The sequence below is a fragment of the Ambystoma mexicanum genome, chromosome 1q, assembly GCF_040938575.1.
Source record: "Ambystoma mexicanum isolate Mex_15411 chromosome 1q, UKY_AmexF1_1, whole genome shotgun sequence".
Lineage (NCBI taxonomy): Eukaryota > Metazoa > Chordata > Amphibia > Caudata > Ambystomatidae > Ambystoma > Ambystoma mexicanum.
This window is the reverse complement of record NC_090922.1, coordinates 421,101,501-421,122,302: the sequence shown is the minus strand read 5'-3', so window position 1 is coordinate 421,122,302 and position 20,802 is coordinate 421,101,501. Positions and strand designations below refer to the sequence as shown.

Genomic DNA, 20,802 nt, shown 5'->3' with positions numbered 1-20,802 from the left:
TCCACAGAGGATAAAGTTTTGCTCGCATAGGAGATTACTTTATTGACCTTGTCATGCTTTTGGTATAATACTGCCGTCAAGCACGTATTAGAGAACCCCGTCTCCAGGAAGAACTCCTTGTTTCTGACAGGGTAAGCTAGGCAAGGCGCTTGTGAGAGGCTTCTTTTGAGTTGTCTTACCGCCTCGGATTGTTCTGGACCCCATTCCCACTTGACCCCCCCCTTCAAGAGATGAATCAGGGGTCTAGTGATCTCTGCGTAGCCTTCAATGAACTTTCTGCTGTAATTAGTCAGTCCATGGAGGTTCCTTACTTCCCGCTGAGTTGTGGGGTCTTTCAGTTTCTGGAGTGCTTCCACTTTCTTTTCTTGGGGACAGAGACCCTGAGGAGTAATCTCACGCCCCAAGAAATTAACACGGGTTCTACACCACTGTGCTTTCTGAAAGGAAAGTTTTGCTCCGGCGGCCCTCAACTGTGTCAGAACATAACAGATCTCCGCTATGTGTTCCTCCACAGATGAACTTTTGATGAGGACATCATCTACATAAGCCAGGTTACCCCTCGCACCCAGGTCGGGCATGGCCTTATGTAGGAAAATGTTGAATTCATTGCCGGAGTTGAGGTATCCGAAGGGAGTCCGGGTCCATGTGTACTGCTGGCCCCCAAAGGTAAAAGCCAGTTTGTATTGGTCCTCCCTACTGACAGGCGCGGTCCAGTATCCATTGGTCAGGTCTATTGCTGTGAATACCTGTGACCCCTGAATCTGGGCCAGCCCTTGGTCAATGTAGGGCAGAGGCCATCGGGAAGTATGGACCCGTTTGTTGAGCTCCCTAAGGTCAGCGCAGAGTCTCCACTGGCCGTTTGGCTTCAATATTCCCAGCACCGGATTATTGAAAGTGCTGTGGACTGGACGGATTATTCCCCTGGACTCAAGGTTCTTAATTATTTCAGTAAGGGACTCCATGGATGCGAGAGGCAAGCGATATTGCTTCACAAACACTGGAGTCATCACTGTCACTGTCAAAACAGTCCTTGGGTATTGGTCCTAACAGTTCATTTCCTAAATCAATGGAGAAATGTCGGTCATCAACCGCCATTCCAATAATGGTGCCTGCGGCTAGAGTAATACTCTTTAAGTCGCTGTTATCCACCTCTATTGGAATGGTGTCATGTTCTATGTTGACTAATGGTGTTGGGTTTACCCCCAACCCTTGCTGTTGGAGAGAAGCATTTAGATGTAAATAAGCATCAGGGTTTTTCAATTTTTGTCCTCTTTTAACTTCCACTTCCAGGGAGAATTGTCGGGTCCTTTCTGGGATGGTGACTTCCTCTTTAATCTGAATTTCAACTGCATAAGGTAGCAATTGAGCTGGCCTAAATGCTTTTTTGAATCATCAAAGCCCATGGGATTATCCGCTAATCGGGACCAAGCTTTGAAGTTTATTAGGTCCAAACTAATGGCAAAGCGATTGAGAATGTCACTGTCTAAGTAAAAGGCGGCAGTGACGTCTCGCACGACCCAACAATTATGGACTATGCTCTTGTTGCCAATGGAGATTTTGAGCATACACCTGCTTGGCAGGAGATGTTTGGAATTAGGTGCTTCCAGGTCCATTTCCCATTTGTCTATCAGTTTGAATGTGGGAATGGCTGGATCTTTTGGGATTTGGCGGAACATGGCTTCGCTGATGAAGCTCTTACCGTTGTTCACACACACTCGAGTGAGAACAGAGTCCTTCCCATAATTTAACTGGACAGGGATGAACAACTGCTCTCCAATTTGCTGAATATCAGCCAGGCTCTGAGCTGATTTCACATCTTTCTGGACTAAAGGAGTGGGAGTTTCTGATTGTGGATTAGTAAAGAATTTCAGGGTGTTTCCTTCCAGTGTGGAATACCACCTTAAACTGGAAGGAAGGTTGATTTTCAGAAATTGATTCTCAGAAATAGAGAGGACCCCCGACCACCAGTCTGTTGTCCTACTGCTATTACTGTCAAGTCTGGAATCTGGTTGTTCTGGAAGTGAAATTCTACTTGGTCAGATTTTTTTTCAACCATGTGGCAGGTGCCATTTAAACTAACATGGTTGACACTCTTTTTTAATTTTATTGGTCGGCTAGTCTGGGTCCAGAGGACCTTGTTTACGCAATCTATTAGGGGTGACAACCTTCTCAGGAGGTCATTCCCTAGTAAACAAGGGGTGCCCTCTGGAGTCACTACTATGACCGGGTGTTTCACCTTGTGTCGCCCAATTTTAATGTCCAAGTCTGCAGTCCCCTCAACGGGAATTTCCTTCCCGTCGAAGTTCTGCAGTTGTCCAGGAAGAGAGGTGAGAGGAATACAGTAATTCTCCCCCCTTCCTGCATTTAGTTCATCAAAGGCCCTTTTGGACAGAAGGGTAGCTTGGGATCCAGTGTCCACCAGTGCCGAAATTGTACCCTGCCCCTGTACTTGTACCAGGGCATAGTATCTTCCCTCCTTCTCCTCAAGGGGGCACAGATAATGCACATTTTTGGACAACTGGTGGGCTAACTTTCTGGTTTTGGACATTGCTTGCGAAGAGATTTGGGCAGAATTCTGAGGAGAGCCTTGGGAATCTGAAAGAAAAAGTTGGCAACTGGAGATCAGAGCCATTGTGGGTTCCCCTGGTTCCGGTTCTGGGCCGCCCCGCCCTTTTTGGAGGCAGTCATCAGGATGGGTTTGACCCTTGGGATTTTGGTATTGTCGGTTCTGGGATGAGATGATGGGCGGCGGTAGCTCAGTCTCCACATCTCCCCAGTCTGGATTGGAATCCCTTGGGACCCATTTTTCCTTGGGAGGAGTTCCCCCATCTCTGAAGGAGAAGATCCTTTTCCCAGGATCTTCTGAGTATCCCTCTCCCTCAAATTGGAAGACCTGTACCTCCTCCACAAAGTGGGTCTGTTTGGGTCCTTTGTTTCTCCTACCCCCCCTCTGCTCCTTGGGAGGCAGGCTTTCAGGGGCAGGAGATTTTGTTTCCGGTTCCTGGTTTTCCAGGGGCTGTTTACAAGTTGGGAAGGAAGCTTCCTCCAAGGCTTTACACCCCCCTTCCCCTTGTGCCTCCTCCCTGGGAACCGGTGGGTTATCGGGGTGCTGCCCCCGTCATTGTTCTGGAGCACTAGGTCCAGAGTTTGGGGCATTCTGCGGTGGCATGCTCATCTGAGGGTTCTGTTGAGCCCTCAGTATGTGACCCAGATCTCTTGCCATATTTTGGACCTGGCGCTCAAGTTGTGAAACCCGCTCAGGCTGATACAGGGCTCTATTTTCTCCCCTGGGCTGATCCCGGGAAGGGTAGCTATCCCTTCTCTGGTAGTACCCCTGGTTGGGAAGATTTTGGTACCCCTCCACCCTTGGCCTCCCCTCTCCCGGATTAGGTTGTCTGGGCTCAGGGAATTGGGGAAAGAAGGATGGATGATTTTGGGGCTGGAAATTGGGTGGATACCTGGGGGAAAAGTGCTGCCCAGGATTTGGAGAATTTCTGCCCTCCGGTGGGAAGCTGGGAGGGAAGTTCCCTGGGTTAGGTGCTTGGCTGGATCCCCCCCCTTGGGCTGGAGGAGTCCACACATAACCCAGGATTGGTCGGTTTCCCTTGTAGCGGGGACTTACATAGTCAGGGGAGCGGGGGACCCCATTTGTGGGACTACCTCCTCGACTCCCTGTCTGTGACTGGCCCGAGGGCCTTCTGGGCTGTGAATTATTTGGTGCAGGCAGGGTTTTAGGCCCCCCCATCTCCAAATCTAAAACAGGGGCAACCTTTACCTCTGTCACCTTGGCAGCAGCAAGGGTGCTGTTGGTTTTGGGGTTTTTCGGCGCGTTATTTTTATTTTCGATAGGCTTCTGCACCTCATAGATCCGGGTAGCCTGTTCAGTGACCCAGTCTAAAGATCTTTTCTCATGAAAATCTCTCACGAGCTGGGTCATTATGTATTTGGGTAAGGCATGGAAAAACGTATTGATAAATTCTCTGCTATCCGTGCGCACCCTTCTGTTGGTCTGCGCAAAAGCACGCTTTAATTCTTGCACAAACTCTTGTGGGGCCTGATCCTCCCCACATTGCAAATTGTAGGCTGCCTTGCGAGCCTCTTGAGGATTTCTGTGCACAGAAAAATGTTTCAAAATGGCCGCCCTGTATGTGGACCACCTTGAATGGTTTTGATCCTCCAGCCCCGCAAAGAAACTGGAGTATTCTGGTGAGAAGGTCCACTTTACATATTGAATACAGCTTTGGCTGTCCTTCAAATGGAAAGTCTCCATCATTTGCTCATAGAGCTCCAAGTGTTCCCAAACAGAATATTTGGCGTTCTTATTATAAGGCGTGATGACACTCCTTATTGCCTTTATTTGTTTCAATGGGTCCTTAAGCAAGGCCCTTTTTTGCCTTATTGGCCTTTTTGGTTCAGGTAACCCTGGTCCATTCATCCTCCGACTCAGAAGCGCTGCTCCCAGAGGTGCCCGTCTGATCTTCCAGGTTTTCCCGGATTCTGCGAGCCTGGGAATGGCTGGCAGAATGTGGGGACCTGGACTCCTGTGTCCTGTAATGCTCAGAGGAGTCTTCAGATCCCTCCTTGCTGCCAGGATTTGATGGGTACCCCCCCCCACTGACCTAACTGGGCAGAGGTTTTCAGGATGCCCTTAATGGGCCTACTCTCCTGGGGTTCCCCACTAAATTGCACTGTGCTTGGGTGCCCATACCCGGATGCCCGCCCATCCATTCCTGGGAGGTACTGGCCTATGAGCCCCATACTTCTAGCTGGATAGTAATCTGCCGTCTCCGTGGCCCTTGTCTCATGTGCGCGAGGGGACATGGGGGTGGCAGAGTCCAGGGACTGGGAGAGATGAAGGCCTCTGGTACCAGGGCTCCTGAGGTTATGCTCAGGCGTTTCCCTTTCCCAGCGCACCTCGTCTCTATCAGCCCCTCCTCCCTGTTGCAATGCAAGAGCCTGCGCTTTCAGTTCCTCAGTTAAGGCCTTACTAGACTCTATCAGTCTCTCCTGCATCGCTACCTGTTGCTGGAGCCTATCATTGTGCTGACAGAGAGCCTCATTTTCTCTCTGTTCCTCCTGATTGGTCCTGGAGTACTGGGCCAGTCTCTTCTGCAGGAGGGTTACCTCCTGAGCTTTGTCCCTATTGGCCTGCTCCTTTCTTGCCAGAGCATCCTCCACCCTCCTGTTGTGCTCTAACAAGTTCTGGTGTTCTTTTTGGAGGTCACCCAGTCCCTGGAGGGCCAGGTGATATTCTTCCATTTTCCATTTTAAGTGGCAGACTTCCTGGCCTAAGGTATCCCTTTCCTGACTAAGAGCCTGCATCTGTGCCGCCAGGTCGTCCCTTTGCCTTTGGAAGGCACCAGCTTTCTGGCGCTCCTGGTCAAACTCTGCCTGGGTATCCAGGTCTTTCAAAATCAGTTTATTGCTCTCTGCCTTCTCCCTATCTAGGTGGCTTTGCAGGGTGACTACCTGCTCGGCACATGCCCTATTGAAATCTAATTGTTGCTCCAGCTTTTTCTGGCTCTGCAGTAGGGAGTCCAAACCTTCTTGGTACTCCTTCTGCAAGGCCAGAAATCTGGTATCCTGGTCCGCCTTTTCCTGTTGCAGCACATCCATATCCTCCTTTATTTTAGTGATGTACTGTCTGCTGTCCTTTTCTGACTCCTGAGCAGCCTCTGCTCAGAAGAGTCCAGATCAGATTGGGCCTTCTCTAACGCCATCTGTTGCCTATTTGCCAGATCTTGGCCTTCAGCACATTTGTCCTGTATGGCTCCCATATATAGATACAAATATGCCGCTATCCTGGCAATCTTATTATGTTAATCTTTGGCTTTAGGGGCCATATATAGTTCACTCAGGGCCACATGTAGGGGACCCTGATCTCCCCATATATCTGACCCTGTTTCAGTGACCTGTTGCGCGATTGCCTGCAACCAGACCGTTTGGTCCTGATGAGTCCACTCACCTCTCACAATAGCTTATGTAAGAAGTGCTCTCTGGCTATTTTGATGTCTACCAGTGTCGTCATTCTGGAATTTGAGTTCCTTCCTGACTTACAGAAGTTTGTATTTTATTTTTGCAAAACAGACCGTTTCCTTAGAGCGTTCCTTTGAGGAGTGCTTTGCAGCGTAACACAGCATGGTGATCCGACCGGATGTATGTATCTTGTCAGTTAGCACACTGTATTAATCTGCACAAGTGATAGATTTAATCCGGAATCCCCGGCTACGAGCCCCCAATTTGTAAGAGGATTCAATTCAACACTACAGCTAAGTCAATGCCTAGTCTGGGATACTGAATGGAAACCCTTATTGATATATCTTTATGTCCAGTTCATGAGTTCTGGATGACTACCCCTATATAACACCCCCTCTTAGAATCCCCCTGACCCCACTGAGCCAAGAAGTAGTTCTGTTTTGCAATTTTAAAAGGTTTATTTGAGAAATAAAACAAAATATAGATACCACGCTTTTATAATAAATTAATAATCGATATCGCCCTTATAAATAAAATGTTAATCAACAATGGGTAATCTGACACTAGCACACTTCTTTATAATCAATGAAGAGTTAGTATAGGATGGATAAAGTAGCAAAAATACTTTTATGATTTCAAGGGAAAAGCAATGAGGAATAAAATGCAGTACAGAAATACTTGATATGATTTTAGCAAAAGATAAGATAATCACGTTTTCTCTGGCAATTCACCCCCTCCCCTATACAATGTAAGAAATGGAAGGAGATGGAAAGAGGAGAATGCAGTTCTCCGGAATGCAATCAAATACAATACGAAATTCGGTTCCCCCCCAGCAAGCTTATAGGAAACCGGTAGGAGTTTGAAACACAGGGCCAAAATGCTTTTTAAATGTGATGGCAATGGATGGGAAAATGTGCCAACTGATTTTAATTCCCTCTAGAGATTCAGGGTGAGTGGGAGATGCGTGTTGGTATTAGTTCAGGCTCACTTTAGCAATGCTCTATGAGTTATTACCAAGTTGCAAACGTATTTTAACAAAAGAAAGAATGGAGCTGCTATTTTGACAAGTGGAGAAATTGAGCCAAAATCGCAAATCGCGGTAAATTCGCGAGTGCGTGAATCGTCATTGCGGCAAAAGTATAAGGAGTAGGTTGTTGGAAAGCTGAGATTCTAAGCTTTCAGAGGAAAGTTAAACCAAGTTCCTAGGACAAACGGTTCCAGAGATATGAACGATTTTGTAAAGGTCGTTTTTCGGATTTAAAGTAAACTCAAAATGACAGTCGACAGCTTGCAGCTGCAGAATTGACAGGTGACAGTTGTGCAGCTTTAAAAATGACACATGATACGATTTCTAGGAGGCAGTTCTACTTAGGTTAAAATAGTTTGGATTAGATTATTTTAGCTAAGAGATTGGTTCTGCACAGTTCTGCTAGGTACTCACAATATAAATTTGAAATAGGCCTCGCCGCGGATCTGGTCAGGTTTTGGACTGGACTCCGGTTCTGGTCTCGGCACTTGACAGTGATCTGGGTCAGCTCTCTGGTTCTGCTCACAGCGGTCTGGGTCACTCTGGATCTCTGGTCTGGTCTCTGGCAATTGTTCTTGGAAAAAGAATTCAAACAGCTCGCCCGGCTGTGGAATAGTTCGCAAATGATTTTAAGGTTGCTGAGGCCTGCTGAGAAGAGTTCTCAGTTTGTGGGTTTAGGCCCTTGCTTTAAGTTCTGAAGTAAAGTTCTGGTCTTTGGAGATTGATGGATTTGAAGTCTGGATCTCTGGATGTGAAGTTGTAGGTCAGCATGCTCCGCAGCAAATGGAATTGAATGTCTCTACCTGTCTCGGCAGTCTCTTTTTATGTGTTTTGGAAAGTGGGTGTGTGCGTTGGTCATAACTAAACCTGCCCCTCTCACTTATCATTGGCCAATTCCTCCTCTCTCCCTTGATTGGGGGAAGGAAATGTGAGTCAGAGTGATGCTGTAGGTTTTTTGGTCAGAGGAACCTCCCCTTGTCAGATTGCACACAAATCTATTTCTGACCCAAATACCTATATATCTATGCACCATTTTACTAATATTATTGGTCCAGTTAACATATTTTCTGTAGCACCAAACCATCCGATCCCTGTCTTTGTACGATGTCGTGTCCACTGATGACAGAATTCTCCCCTTTTCATCCAGATAACGACCTCTAAACCTTTCCAGATTTTACACAAATGTGCACCAGGGATATGGGTTACAGATGATAAAGTGTCAGATTTTTAACATGCATACATTTGGAGTGAGACCCTATTTTCCGCTAGCAACCCCCCAGAATACACCACAGGGTCCTAACGCCTCTTAAAATGTTCACAGAAAAATCACAAAAATAATTATATTACTTATATAATTCTGACAAGTCCGCACTATGAGTTATCTATCTTTTTAAAATTATGCTCTGGTCAAAAAGGGTTGTGGCTTCCCACATCACAGGGTGGAATAACTGGTTTATCCACTTCCCCCAAGCTCAGCTGCTAGCAGAGGCACTGCCCCTCCCAGTTTCCCCTAAGAGGAAGCCACTTTTACGACGCCCCCAATATAACATTTTCCTGAGTCCAGGACAGGCCTTTGTTCAACTCCCTGTAGTCCCCAGCTGCCACTCCCCTTTCAATCAACAGGGCCATGTGACCTCAGGATGCAGCCAGACCTGGCAGGGAACACAGCTGTTGATCCAGTTTCAACTCCTGTCGGGGGTAGTTGTCAGGCAGAATCCAGTTTCATTAAGCCAGGTTTCAGCTAAATGTCACTTTTTGTTCCCAGTTTTCTACATTCAAATCAAACTGACAATTTTTACCTATACATTAAATAATTACTTCCTTCAAGTCATTTCAGAATATAGTTTTACATTGTATCCAACTCTTAGCAAGTCTTTCCTTGGTCTGGTTTTGTTTCATTTGTTCAGTTTTACACAAAAGTCTGGTGGTTTTAAAACGCCGGCTTTCTGATAGTGGTGAGTACTGGTAATGCAACCATTTTTGGGATTAAGAAAATTAATTCCCCACAGATCTGAGTTGCTTTTTTGGCAATCAGCATTGCCATTCCCAATGGTTTCAGGCTACTGTGTGTGTAGCCCACTGGCGGTTTTAGGCAGTGCCCTCCTGTGCTCACAACATAGGCAAAAATGGGTGGCAGCCTATTCTTCATGTTTTCCCTGTGCATCTCTGGGGAGTTCTGGCCATCATGATGTTTTCCATGCCAGTACTGCACAGTTTTATTGTAGGGCTTGGATGCATGGGTAAAAACATCCCACAAGCTACCATGGTGGACAATGTTCTGAAATCATTGAGTGGTTTACAACAGATCTATACTATCATCTCCAGCTGGAAGAGGGTAGATTAGCCAACAGGAAGACAGCTATTAACATTACAGCCGAGTCCCAAACCTAACAATGGGGGTAGACGTTGGTGCCGCCAATGGCGGCGGATGACATCACAAGCCACTTGATGCTCGGCTGGGGGGTTGGTGTGGGGAGGAATCTCCTGGCTATCCTCACCATGCCGCCCACACTTATCAACCTCCCTGCCCCAGTTTGAGCATGCACTAGTGAGGTGGTTAGAAGAAAACTTGGGTTAAACATGTGCCTATCATTTCCCTGGTCATTACAACACACTGGAAAAACACCTATCGCGCAAAGTGACATCCAAACCCATTTTGAATGCAAACGTAAATTCACTTAAGGATCAGGGCATTCACATACAGCAACCACATCAGTCCTACCGTCAAGCCATGCAGGGAGCTCAGCTGCATTCAGCCAGTTGTTTGCAGGTGTGAAACTGAGAAACAAGATTGCGGCAGGTCTATTTAATGGCTCGGGTGTGGCTCCAAAAGCAAGGACAAAATAATAGGGAATCACAGTCTTCCGCCTGCTCTTGCATGCACAATAATTCTAAATTATCGAAAACAAGTCATAATCCAGAGATTAACAAACCATTGACCTCTCATTGACCAGGCCTTGACTCTTTGGTGATTTTTTAACAGGACCCCATATTTTATTCTATTACTCTATTTAGGTACCTGTTTTTTCATAGTCATTTCTTTTTCTTTTTTTATAAAGCATGGACTCAACAATACAATCCCATTAACACATTTTCTTGTACATACATACATACTTACATACTTACATACATACATACATACATACATACAGGGTTCATACACCAAAAACCAGTTGCACTATATCAAAGAGTATCAACTCCTCTGATTTTGCTCGGTTGTGTAAGTTCATGTAGCTTTCTCCAACTGATTACACAGATTGACACAGCAAAACAACTGGAAACCCAATGTAGTGGAGAGCCAGTCACATGTAACAGTTTTTCAGGGGGATACAAGGGGACTTTTCCTATTATAGTCTATACCCTCTGTTGTGGTCTCTAGGTTTGTTATATACAAACTCTATGCTCTATCTTTTAGGCTTTTCTTCTCCACTCTCATTCCTGTGTGTGTTGAGGTGCTCTCTACCTGTCACCTCTAAGCACTACATTTGCAAAGGATGTAAATGAAAGGGGGAAGAGAATCTGAGAATCTTTAGCCACAAACCAATCCTGAGCCACTTTACAGAATGATACACTCAAGATACTTCAAGAAGAGCAATTCATAGTAGAGCCAAGTCGGCATACAAGTCGCTCGTCTGTGAATAGTGGCATGGGATCAGATGGGGGAGAATTTTTTGGACCAGTCTGGAGGAGCACCAAGGTGCAATGAGAGTTGGGACAGGTTGCAGGAGAGGGTGTTTTGTGGAGTTGGGGAGAACATCAGACGAAAAGAGAATGCTGAGGATCTGCGCTATGTTGAGTGAGGACCTGTGCTGTGCTGGGGGGACAGCAAGAGGTCATCCATGCCCGCCGACCAATGGGAAGTTAGGTATTCACTCTCCAGTGACAAAGTGTGGGGTTTGCAGGCCTCTCTGGGAGACCTTGGAATGGCCAGCATGGGGCAATATTGTGATTTCAATTCCGGAGGAGTGTCCAGATAAGGTGCATGCCTATGTCCGTCAGGGCAGGCTAATTACTGCTGGTGCCTGTGTGTGGTGGCCCTCCCATCTCTGGACAATTGCCTGTAAATTCTGTACAAGGTGTACAGTCCCAGGAATAATCAAACAGACTTTCTTTTCCTTTACCCATAGGTACCCAGATGCCCTGGGGAAGTGGGGACCTAGAAGAAAGGGTGGCAGTGTGTGACCGGGTCATCAACCTGACCCTTCCAAGGGGGTTTGGGAACAGTTCTCAACCTGGGGCAGGATGCCTACTAGGGTGTTTACCAGAGCCAGCCCTGCCCCAGAAGCAGAAACAGGGTGAGGGTGTTATGACGGAGGGAGTGAGTTGCTTTATTTCAGATTCCTTTAGGGCAAGCCTGAAGTTATAAAACCTATGAGAGAGATAGCTGCGACAAGAACTCCAGGTACAGGAGTCCTGGTGGCAAACCATTGACACGCCAACCGATGTAACAGCGCAGTGATAAAACCAAAGTAAATGTCCCACTAACTGTGCATCAGCGGCAACAGCACACTGCCACGGCTTAGCATGGATGCCCAGAGCGGAAATCCTGATTTTGTGCCCGCAGCATGGAGTTCTGGTGGGTCTGCACTGGAAAAGGGGGCTGGGCTAGAAGGACATTTTATGCAATTTTTGCAGCACAAACCAGCCCCTGTGGAAAAAGCATTCTGTGGTTGGCCCATTGTGCAGGTGAGGGCGGCTGCCAATGCAGGGGTTGTGGGGGGAAGGCTACTGCAGGAAGGAATTACTATGAAAAGGGGATGGTGGAGGGACTGAGTGTGAGTTGTTTGGATGAGAACAAGAGAGGAGAAGGTGGACCAAGAGACCAGGGCGAGGTAGGATGGTGGAGCGCAGCATAGAAGAGACTTACAGAGGGTGTGTGCAAGGTGAGCTATTGGTTGGTGAGAGAACATGGTACTTGGATGTAAGAGTGTGTGTATGGTAAGGGAGATTAAGTGGGAGTGTAGGGGAGTAAGTGAGGCTGAGAGAAAAAGGTGGTTGAGAGAGGAGGATGACAAAGAAGGAAGGGTGGTGTGGAGTGTAAAATGGAGAGTAGTGGAAATGGACAATAGGGCAGTGGGGAGTAGTGGGAGTGGAGGGGGTGGAGAGTAGTTGAGAGGAGAGTGGAGAGTAATTGAGTGGAGAGGAAGCATAGGAGTAGGCATGAGATGGAATAACATCAGAATAACATCAGAGAGAGAGAGAGAGAGGGCAAGAGGGAGAGAGAGGGGGAGAAAGAAGAGTGGCATGGGATGAATAGAAGGGTGGAGAGTAGAAGGAAGGGAAATGAAGGGCAGAACATCGGGTATGGAGTACAAGGGTGTGAGAGGAAAGGGCAAAGTGAAACCTGGGTGGTTAGAAGGCACCCATTCTTGTTATTCTTCTTGTGAGACCCTCCGGGTTAGGATCCACCTAGTAGTCTGTTGAGGGACTAAGACAGATAAGGTGGTTGCCTTTAGACCCTCACCACTAGCCAGCCAGATTCTAGATAGTAGTGGTTACCAATCTCTAGTGACCACCTTGGGATTTAGGGATGTCAGGTGTAGAAAGACCGGGGGAGAGTGAGTGATGGCATTCAGTTGGAATCTATTTAAATTCAGAATAAAAACCCTTTGAGAGTTGGTGTATTCTTGAGGCTATCTTTGACAACACTGATACATATAAGCAGACATATATGCATTGAGCTTTATTGAAATAACCAACAGTCATCATATTGCTTCCTACAAGGCATTTACCCAGCTCTCATCATTTGCCAGTGATTCCATGTGTCTAGGATCAAGCAAGGTGGCTAATGCCGAATTGAATCTGTACATTTTTGAAGAATTCAGATTGACAAAATCTGCTTTTTGTGTTACCTACCTAAATTGTCGATGCCCATTAACTTTAATCTAAAATAAATTCAGTTTTGTAATGGTGTCGCACTTTAGATTCAATATTCTCTTCTGAGTAGAGGTGATGTTGGTTATTGGGACATATGTCAGGAATAGTCTTAGTCTTGTTATTACTAGTGACCACAATTGCAATCTCCTGAGGAATGTTCACCAATGTTAGGATAAAGTACAGAAACATGTCAAAAAGTTGCCTAAGCCCAAGAGCATATGCTATATGTGTACAATACCCGATTACACTGAGTTACCAATACTTTACTGGAGACTATAAATGACATATGTCCCAATAACCAACATCACCTCTACTCAGTACAGTTCCAGAACTTTATATGGTCCAGAGTAACTATTTTATCAGTTAGATTGCACACTCACTAGGTGTGTTTACTTTTTGTTTACCCTTTGCTATCTTTAAACTGAATTCTTCAGCTTATGATATTTGACTCATGTTTTAAATTTCTTAATAGAGCTTAATTTGTTGTTAATCAATTTTTGTTTTACAGACTGAATCACACTACAGGTTGTTATTGCTATATCTCTTTATGTAAAGTTATGCTTTCCCTCTGGGAAGAGGCAGAGACTGCAAGTTTAGACATATAAAACGGGTGCACCCCGGATTTCCCTCTTACCTACTGAGATTCAATATTCTCAAAATTGTTTAAATACTTGGATCAGTCCCCATATTTGTCAACCAAATTAGCTAGTATCTTTAGGAATGCTTACAGAAACCTAGCAGTTAGTTGGCTTGGAATTCAGTTAGAACTCAATATTCATCACTATTATAATCATGATCTGCGGTGCGGTACCATCTAACCCTCCTACAATCCCAAGGCCGGATGCAATGGGCACCTTGACCACCACCTACTTCTACTGTGAGGAACTGGAGTCCCAATGGACAAAGTCCTTACTCCCGATTAACAGCATCATAAGGAGCTGTTTCTTCCAAATCTAGGTGTTCCACCACACGCCACCTAGGGCCAGGACCCCCTGTCAGGGACAGGGTGTTCTTCCCTTAGGGCCAGCTAGTACACTGTTATATCTTTACCTGAGTGTATTGGTATGCGCACTGTGATAATTTGTTCTCCCGACAAACCGTTGTTTTTGTGCTAAAAACATAGATCAGTTTAACGGTTAGGGAAGGTATTTTTCTTTCCTTGTGTCTTCAAACCTACCCTGGTGTTTGTATAAAGTCTTCCAAATCTACCTTATGGCACACCATTCCCTACCTGACCTTCACACACAGAACCATGACATAAATCCCACAGTTACTATCAATACTCAACTATGCCAACAGCCTTTACCTTGGACTTTGTGGAACATCTACTCAACATACTACCAGTCCAAAAGGTGCAGCCAGATTACTCCTAGGACTGAAAGGATCTACACTCATCACCCCAGCACTTCACAGAGTTCACTAGCTCCCATCAAAGAGAAGATGCACTTCAAAACTGTATGCATCACTCATAGTGCCTACCACAGCACGGGCCTGGCATCCACAAGGAAATTCACACACTATGTATGATCAAGAATGCTACAATTAATCGATGACACACTAGTTACAGTACCAAACTTCGACTGGAAATGGCATGAAGATTTCTCTTTCTCCTTCCTGCCAACCAACCTGCGGAAATCCCTGCTCAAGCATCTTGGAAGAAGACCATCTAGCCTTCAGAAAATAGCTAAAAAACGGGCTTTACAACTAACGTCATCACGAGGCAAGCACTGGCACGTACCCAAAAATACACCTCCTCGTGATAACCTCACCCTAGGCAAGCGGAACTTTTAAACTTTAAAAATGAAAAGAAACCCAAACGCATCCTACTGACAAACCTATTGGAAATGTGCTTATTTGGGTCAGACTACAAACAACCAAAACAGAATCTGTAATTATCATCAAGACCATCCAGGAAACTGCCTATTCACCTCACCAACAGGGGCATAGTACCTCACTTTGGGAGGACGCACAATTTATATTCACTTCCCCCCACTATTTCATTTAAAATCAATTATTTGTTCTGAAATATATTTCTGTTAAAGCAGATAATAAACATCACAGTAGAAAACAGCCTCAACAAGCAAGAAGACAAACATTAAACCAATGATACACATTATAGGAATATCATTATAATTAATATCTCATTAATAAAAAACAGGTGTAAAACAGGTCAAGAATAAGATCTAAATCATGCAAACCTTTAAGATGGCCCCCCATAAATGTCATATCTGCTTATATTACCTATTAAAAACAGTCACATTCTCCCATTTTGAAGGTCCTTGTGCCCCCCACGACCCATCCATGCCTCCATAGGGGGGCCACCCCCATAGTTTGAAGACCACTGCCTTAAGGTTATAATTTCCAATATTTGGTGTGACAAATCCCACGATGTCATCACTGCATACGTAAGGGGAGCCCCTTCCTACGTTTCCTGCACCCCACTCTCTCCATCCTACCCTCCTATCCCATGCACTCCTATAAAACCGAAGAAGTAGAAAGGACTGAGGTGAGGAAAAGTAGAGGTAGCTATCATGAAGTTCCAAATCAATAAATTGTGACGAGGGAGAGGTGCGGATCCGCAGGAATCACCCAAATAAACTTGCATGAACGGTCTAGTCTCCAACTACAGACCTTACTGGATGGCAACATAAAAACTGACAATAAACTCAGCCAATAATCAGATCCTCCCAGGAGGAACCGAGAGCGTAGCTGATCCTCACCTCGGAGAACAGCAGGGAGAGACCAGAATGCTGGACGGCATTTCCAGGGGAATCACCAGGAGAACCGAGAGGCTGGCTGGGGAGAGCATCGGCAGCCCTGCACTGCAGGACTACGCAGTCTGGCTGTGAGAGACAGGTCGAGCAGGGTGAAAAGCTGCAGAGCCGCTGTGGCAAGCCAAGAAGAATCCAAGAGCGCTGGTGAGCCATACAGAGACACGGGGAAGCCTGAAACCGACCGGAGGGCTGTAGCCAAGACCTCTAAGGTATATGGGTGGCTAAGCCTATGGTTGGGGGTCCCCTGAGGGTACAATGAACCCTAAAGACAACAGTGCATAGAGAGAGGGAGAAAAAGGATAACCCCTACGTAACATTAAGAAAAACAGTATCAAGACACTGCAATAAAGAGAACAGGGTCTGAGACTCTTACAGGAGCAGGAAATATCACGTAACAAGGATACCTAATCTTATTTGTGACAGTACTCGGAGGGAAGACGATCCAGGGCTGTCAAATAAGAGACATGAAGGTCAAGAAAAGTGTGAAAGTAATTCCTGTGAACACAATACTTAGCAAAAGAGTAAACCAAGTCTGCATGTCAGATTAAGAGACCATAAAGAGAACTGTGAGAGCAATACATAGGAAGTCAGTACTTGGCAGGAGAGTAAACCAAGTCTGCATATAAGATTAAGAGATTGTGAAAAGAAGTGTGAGAATAATACATATATGAAGTGTGTTTTTCATTACTCTTCATGTTTTACAAGTCAATAAAAAAGAAGGAAACAAAGGATCTAAACAGCCTGTTGAAGAGTAAATCTCCTTTTGTTTAACAAAAAATTAAATTAGAGGAAGACGGAGAAAAACATGTGATCTATCCTTGTGGACAGATGGGGAGAGACAAGGGAGAAATTGAGGAAGGCCAGCAATATATGCTTTAGATATAGTGACCTATAAAGGTGCACCATATATCAATTCCAAAACATAGAGGAAAAAGAACCAGGGCCAATGCTATTAGAGCAGCTTAAAAGCAGAAAATGTGGCAGAACAGGAATGCCATAACAGTTTGTTGAGTTTGCATGAAAGAAAAGCACTATTGATATGAGGACGTGGTGAGGTGTATTCAAGATGGTTTGGTTTATTTAGTTGTTTGTAGGGTTCAATTTTATAATTAAAAGGAACCTTGGATGCTATTGATTGTTTTTCAAAATATGACATCTTAAATATTATATTTTCATGAACATGGCCTAGAGAAGAATGGAGGAATCCAAAGTGAATATTTATTTACTTCAATCCAACATGCTACCTATTATTTGTGCCCTCAGGAAATTGATGAGTAGCTCAATCTGACCTAAATTTGTAACCTGTGCCTATGTCAGCGACACAGTGGGTAATCCAGCTCCCCGTTACTCTTGGGGAGGAGAGGACAGGGAATAGTCCCAAATGCAGGCCCGGGCTGCCATCACACATTTCACTTTCAAGTGGGTATTGTGAGGAATCTGGAGAATTGGTCCCTTCTTCCCAGGGGGGAGCCACTCCCTTTGAGGATAGGCAGGTGAGCCCGATAAGCAAAACCCTCCGTAGGGGTTTGGAAAAGCGGGAACCCACTGAGAGTGACTTCCCCCCAGGAGACAAGGGGCCTCATTACAACTCTGGTGGTAGCCGTGCCGGTAAAACCAGCTGGCTGCTGCTGGAGTTCTCATTTGTTCTGGGACCTGATGTCACGGAATCACTGTGGCATTACAGCCCCGGCGGTCCGTGAAGTCAGGCACTGGAAAATGTTACTTCCCATTCCCATTTGAGTCCCATAGGACTCAATGAGAATGGGGAGGACGGAAGCACCGGCACTGTGTCCAACAGTGCCGGTGCTTCCGTCAAAGTCTGTGAGCGGCTCCCGTCCCGCCCGTCAGGTCTGACCTGGTCAGGCGGGACGGCAGCCGCTCACAGAACTCGGAGTGTGCCGGTCATGTAACAGTGCCGGTATGCTTACCGGCACCGTTGTTTCCGGACTAGCACACTCGTAATGAATCCCAAGAACTCCAATTCCTGTGTAAACTCCCTATAAAGACAACAATATCTGCATACATGGGAATTCCAGAAGAAGATGTTTCATTTAACCGTGGGACTCAAAACAATCTTGAAAGCACCTATGAATATATGGCACAAGGCCATGCTGGTAACTACGAGGACTTGACAGTTGATCATACCCAACATGCCCTTTCTTGGTCACGGCACAAGAATAAAAGGTATCTAGTAAAAATGTAGCCAACAAAAATGTAGTCAGTGAAAAAGTAGTGGTGATCATACCTCTGCAGTAAAAAAGTTGGCAAGCAAAAAGTAGTCAAAATGCAGCTGAAAAGTAGCCAAAAATGTAGTGCTGGTAGGGTTGTTTGGCTCAAAGAGGGTTTAGTGGGCTTGCGATTTCCTGGTTTAGGGTAAGGATAGATGTTAGGGTAAGGACAGAGGTTAGGGTAAGGATAGGGGTTAGCGTTAGAGTAATTATTTTGAGGTTAGGTAAGTGGTTAGGGTAGATTAAGTGTCAGTGTAAGTATTAGGGTATTGGATTGGGTAAGTGTTAAAGAAACGGATACAGAGGTTGGAAAGGACTGGTGATGTTGGCATGGGATAGCAGTTAGGATAAACCTAGTGGTTAGGGTAAAGTAATTCAGGGTAGGGTAAGGCTTGTAATGAGTTAGCGGAAGGTTTAGGAATGGAGTTAGGGGGCCATATTTAGGGTTACAGCCTTGTACTTTTGTATATTTAAAAATGGCTTTTTTTTTGGCGAAATTAGTAATGGCATAATTGTCACGCTTTGCATTGCTTGCATGGGCATAATTTTATGGGGGGACAGGGGTGTTTGTCCCCCCCAACTTTCATGGCACACCATTTTGTCCCCATTCACTTGGCTGGGGCTCCTTTTCATCAGATGTCATGTCCCCGCCCCCAACATTTTCAGCAAAGTTACTCCTCTGATTGCTTGTATTGAATGGCTAAATTTTTCAAAATGACTTTTTGCTGACTAGATTTTCACATGACTACATTTCCTGGGGACATTTTCACATTGAACAAAATATAAGCATAATCAGCCTTGAATGGATTAAAAGGAAACGTAGAGGTGAGCCTCTGATGTTTGTACGTCGTTTGGAGGAGGAGCTGCACTTCAGAGCGAAATCAGCTGTGGCTTAGGGCAAGAGTGGAGGAGAGAGACGCTGCTGAGCAAGTTACGAGCTGTGCATGTGTGGCATGACCATGACTGAGCAAACCAGGTCGCACGGATGACATGGTGGGCACAGAGCCCAAGAAACCATGCTGGATCCAGATGGTGAAAGGTGGAATTAGTCCTCTGCTCGCCGCACTGAAATCGACGAGCAAAGAGAAGTCAAGACGAGTGAGATACAACACTCTGGAGAATGCCAGAGAATGAAGTAGAGCGACACCACGTATGTATCGAAGCCACCTCAACAGAGAAGGTTCACGGGTTTCTCATGGTGGAAGGGGGTTAGAGAAGCCAGAGAGAGCAAGGGGAAATAGGAAGAATTGCCCCAGTCTTAGATCAAGGGGACAACCGTCACAAGGAAGAGAACGAGTATCTAAAGCATAAGGATTGTGAGAGGGCAGGAGACCCAAGTATAAAAACGGGCTAAACGTTGAACGGATATTTTGCAGAGCCAAGGGAAGTGTATCTGATAAGGGGTTACCACAACTCTGGGGAATGGGTAAGACTGTGAAACTGAGAAAGCCACCAGCACCAGAAGAGCACAAGGAGATTAATATAGAATGAATTAAAGGAAGACTCTGGGGCAACCAAAGTTTGAATACAGGAAAGAGACTACCAACCAAGTGGTGAAAAGGGATAAAGGTGATATCCCCTCACTCTACACCAATTCAGATCTTCATTATTTTCAGGAACCTGAGACTTTGTGCTTGTTTCTGAGGAGCCTTTTCATGAACATTTGTCAATGACAGAAGAGGGTACCGAAGAAGAGATACGTAGCAGACCCAGGTTAGGTCAGAATTACTTAAAGCTGAAGGCAGAATTTTCTGCTTAGTTGAAGTGGATCTATGTGATCACTGCGCCCCGTAACTGCGACGGCCCAAAATGCCGACACCAGTTACGGCACGGCACAGTGATCATATGGATCACTGTGCCCGCTTCCCCCAGCCTACATTACCCCTTCCAATCCCCCCACTCCACTCACCTTTAGGGTGGCACACGCAGAAGTGTGCCGCCCGCACTTTGCGATCCCTGCAGCGACAGTTCTTCCCACTAACTTGGGTTAGAGCTGACGCTGGAGGGTGCTTTTCTTTTATTTATTTTTTTCTTACGTGTTCCCTGCTTTTCGAAACGGTAAGTGGGGGAGACCCCTGCAACCTCTGACCCCCGTTACTGCACCCAGGTAGAGCGGGGGACACCCCTGCAACCCCCAGTCTGCTTGGGCGCAGTAAATGTCACCATTTTTGTACAATACCGTTTAAGTTACATTTTCTTCAGTTCTATGGTCAGACAGAAGATAAGTTTGGACAGAAAACTTTGTTTTTCATTTTGACTACGGATGAGTTTTGTCGGAAGGGAATCACCTTTTAGCCATACGATTAGAAAGGTGTTGTTTTCTTTTCATTTAAATGAACAGGCTTTAAAACAATGTCTTCTGGTCGGTGTCCTTCTTCTGGCTCCCCACAGTATCCTGTCTATGGTGAGATCAGCATTCACTGAATGCAAATGTACTCCCCAGTTTTCCGCATATTCGGGTTAATGGATGCTCAGCTGTAGTGCAGATGGTGAAGACAATTCTGCTCATTGAACAACACCATTTGTGTAGAAAAACTATTGTAATGTTTCTTGCCTGCAAACCACTACCTTACGCTACCAACAGCACAAGACTGTACTTAACATGCTAAGTATTCTGTTACAGTTCTGGTCAGCATACGTACTCTGCAACGCCCAAAACAAAGATGCTGTGCGCCTGACATTGGAGCAGATAGACGTTATCAAACGAATGTGCAGAGCATATGAAGAGTTTGAGCTTGTAACCTCATCCAGTGGTAAGCATCACATTTGCGACATGTGTACTTGAACACTATTTATCCAACATTTCCATACCAAATACCAGATCTGGAATAACTTCGGAAGAATTGAAGATGAATTGTGTTTGTCTTGTTCTAGTTTCCCTTGTTTCATTTTGTTTCAGTCGTATGTTTTTTCAAACATA

The 20,802-nt window shown here is 45.5% G+C and overlaps 1 protein-coding gene across 2 annotated transcripts in view; it reads left to right on the top strand.

Annotated features, from left to right (window-relative positions):
* The window catches only part of LOC138528210 (dipeptidase 2-like), a 468,557-nt gene that overhangs the window by 257,176 nt on the left and 190,579 nt on the right, over window positions 1–20,802 (top strand). For both annotated transcript variants that reach the window (XM_069639676.1, XM_069639669.1), the window contains exon 4: window positions 20,506–20,635. In XM_069639676.1, the coding sequence (XP_069495777.1) occupies window positions 20,506–20,635 (130 nt within the window). The remainder of the gene's footprint in view (window positions 1–20,505; window positions 20,636–20,802) is intronic.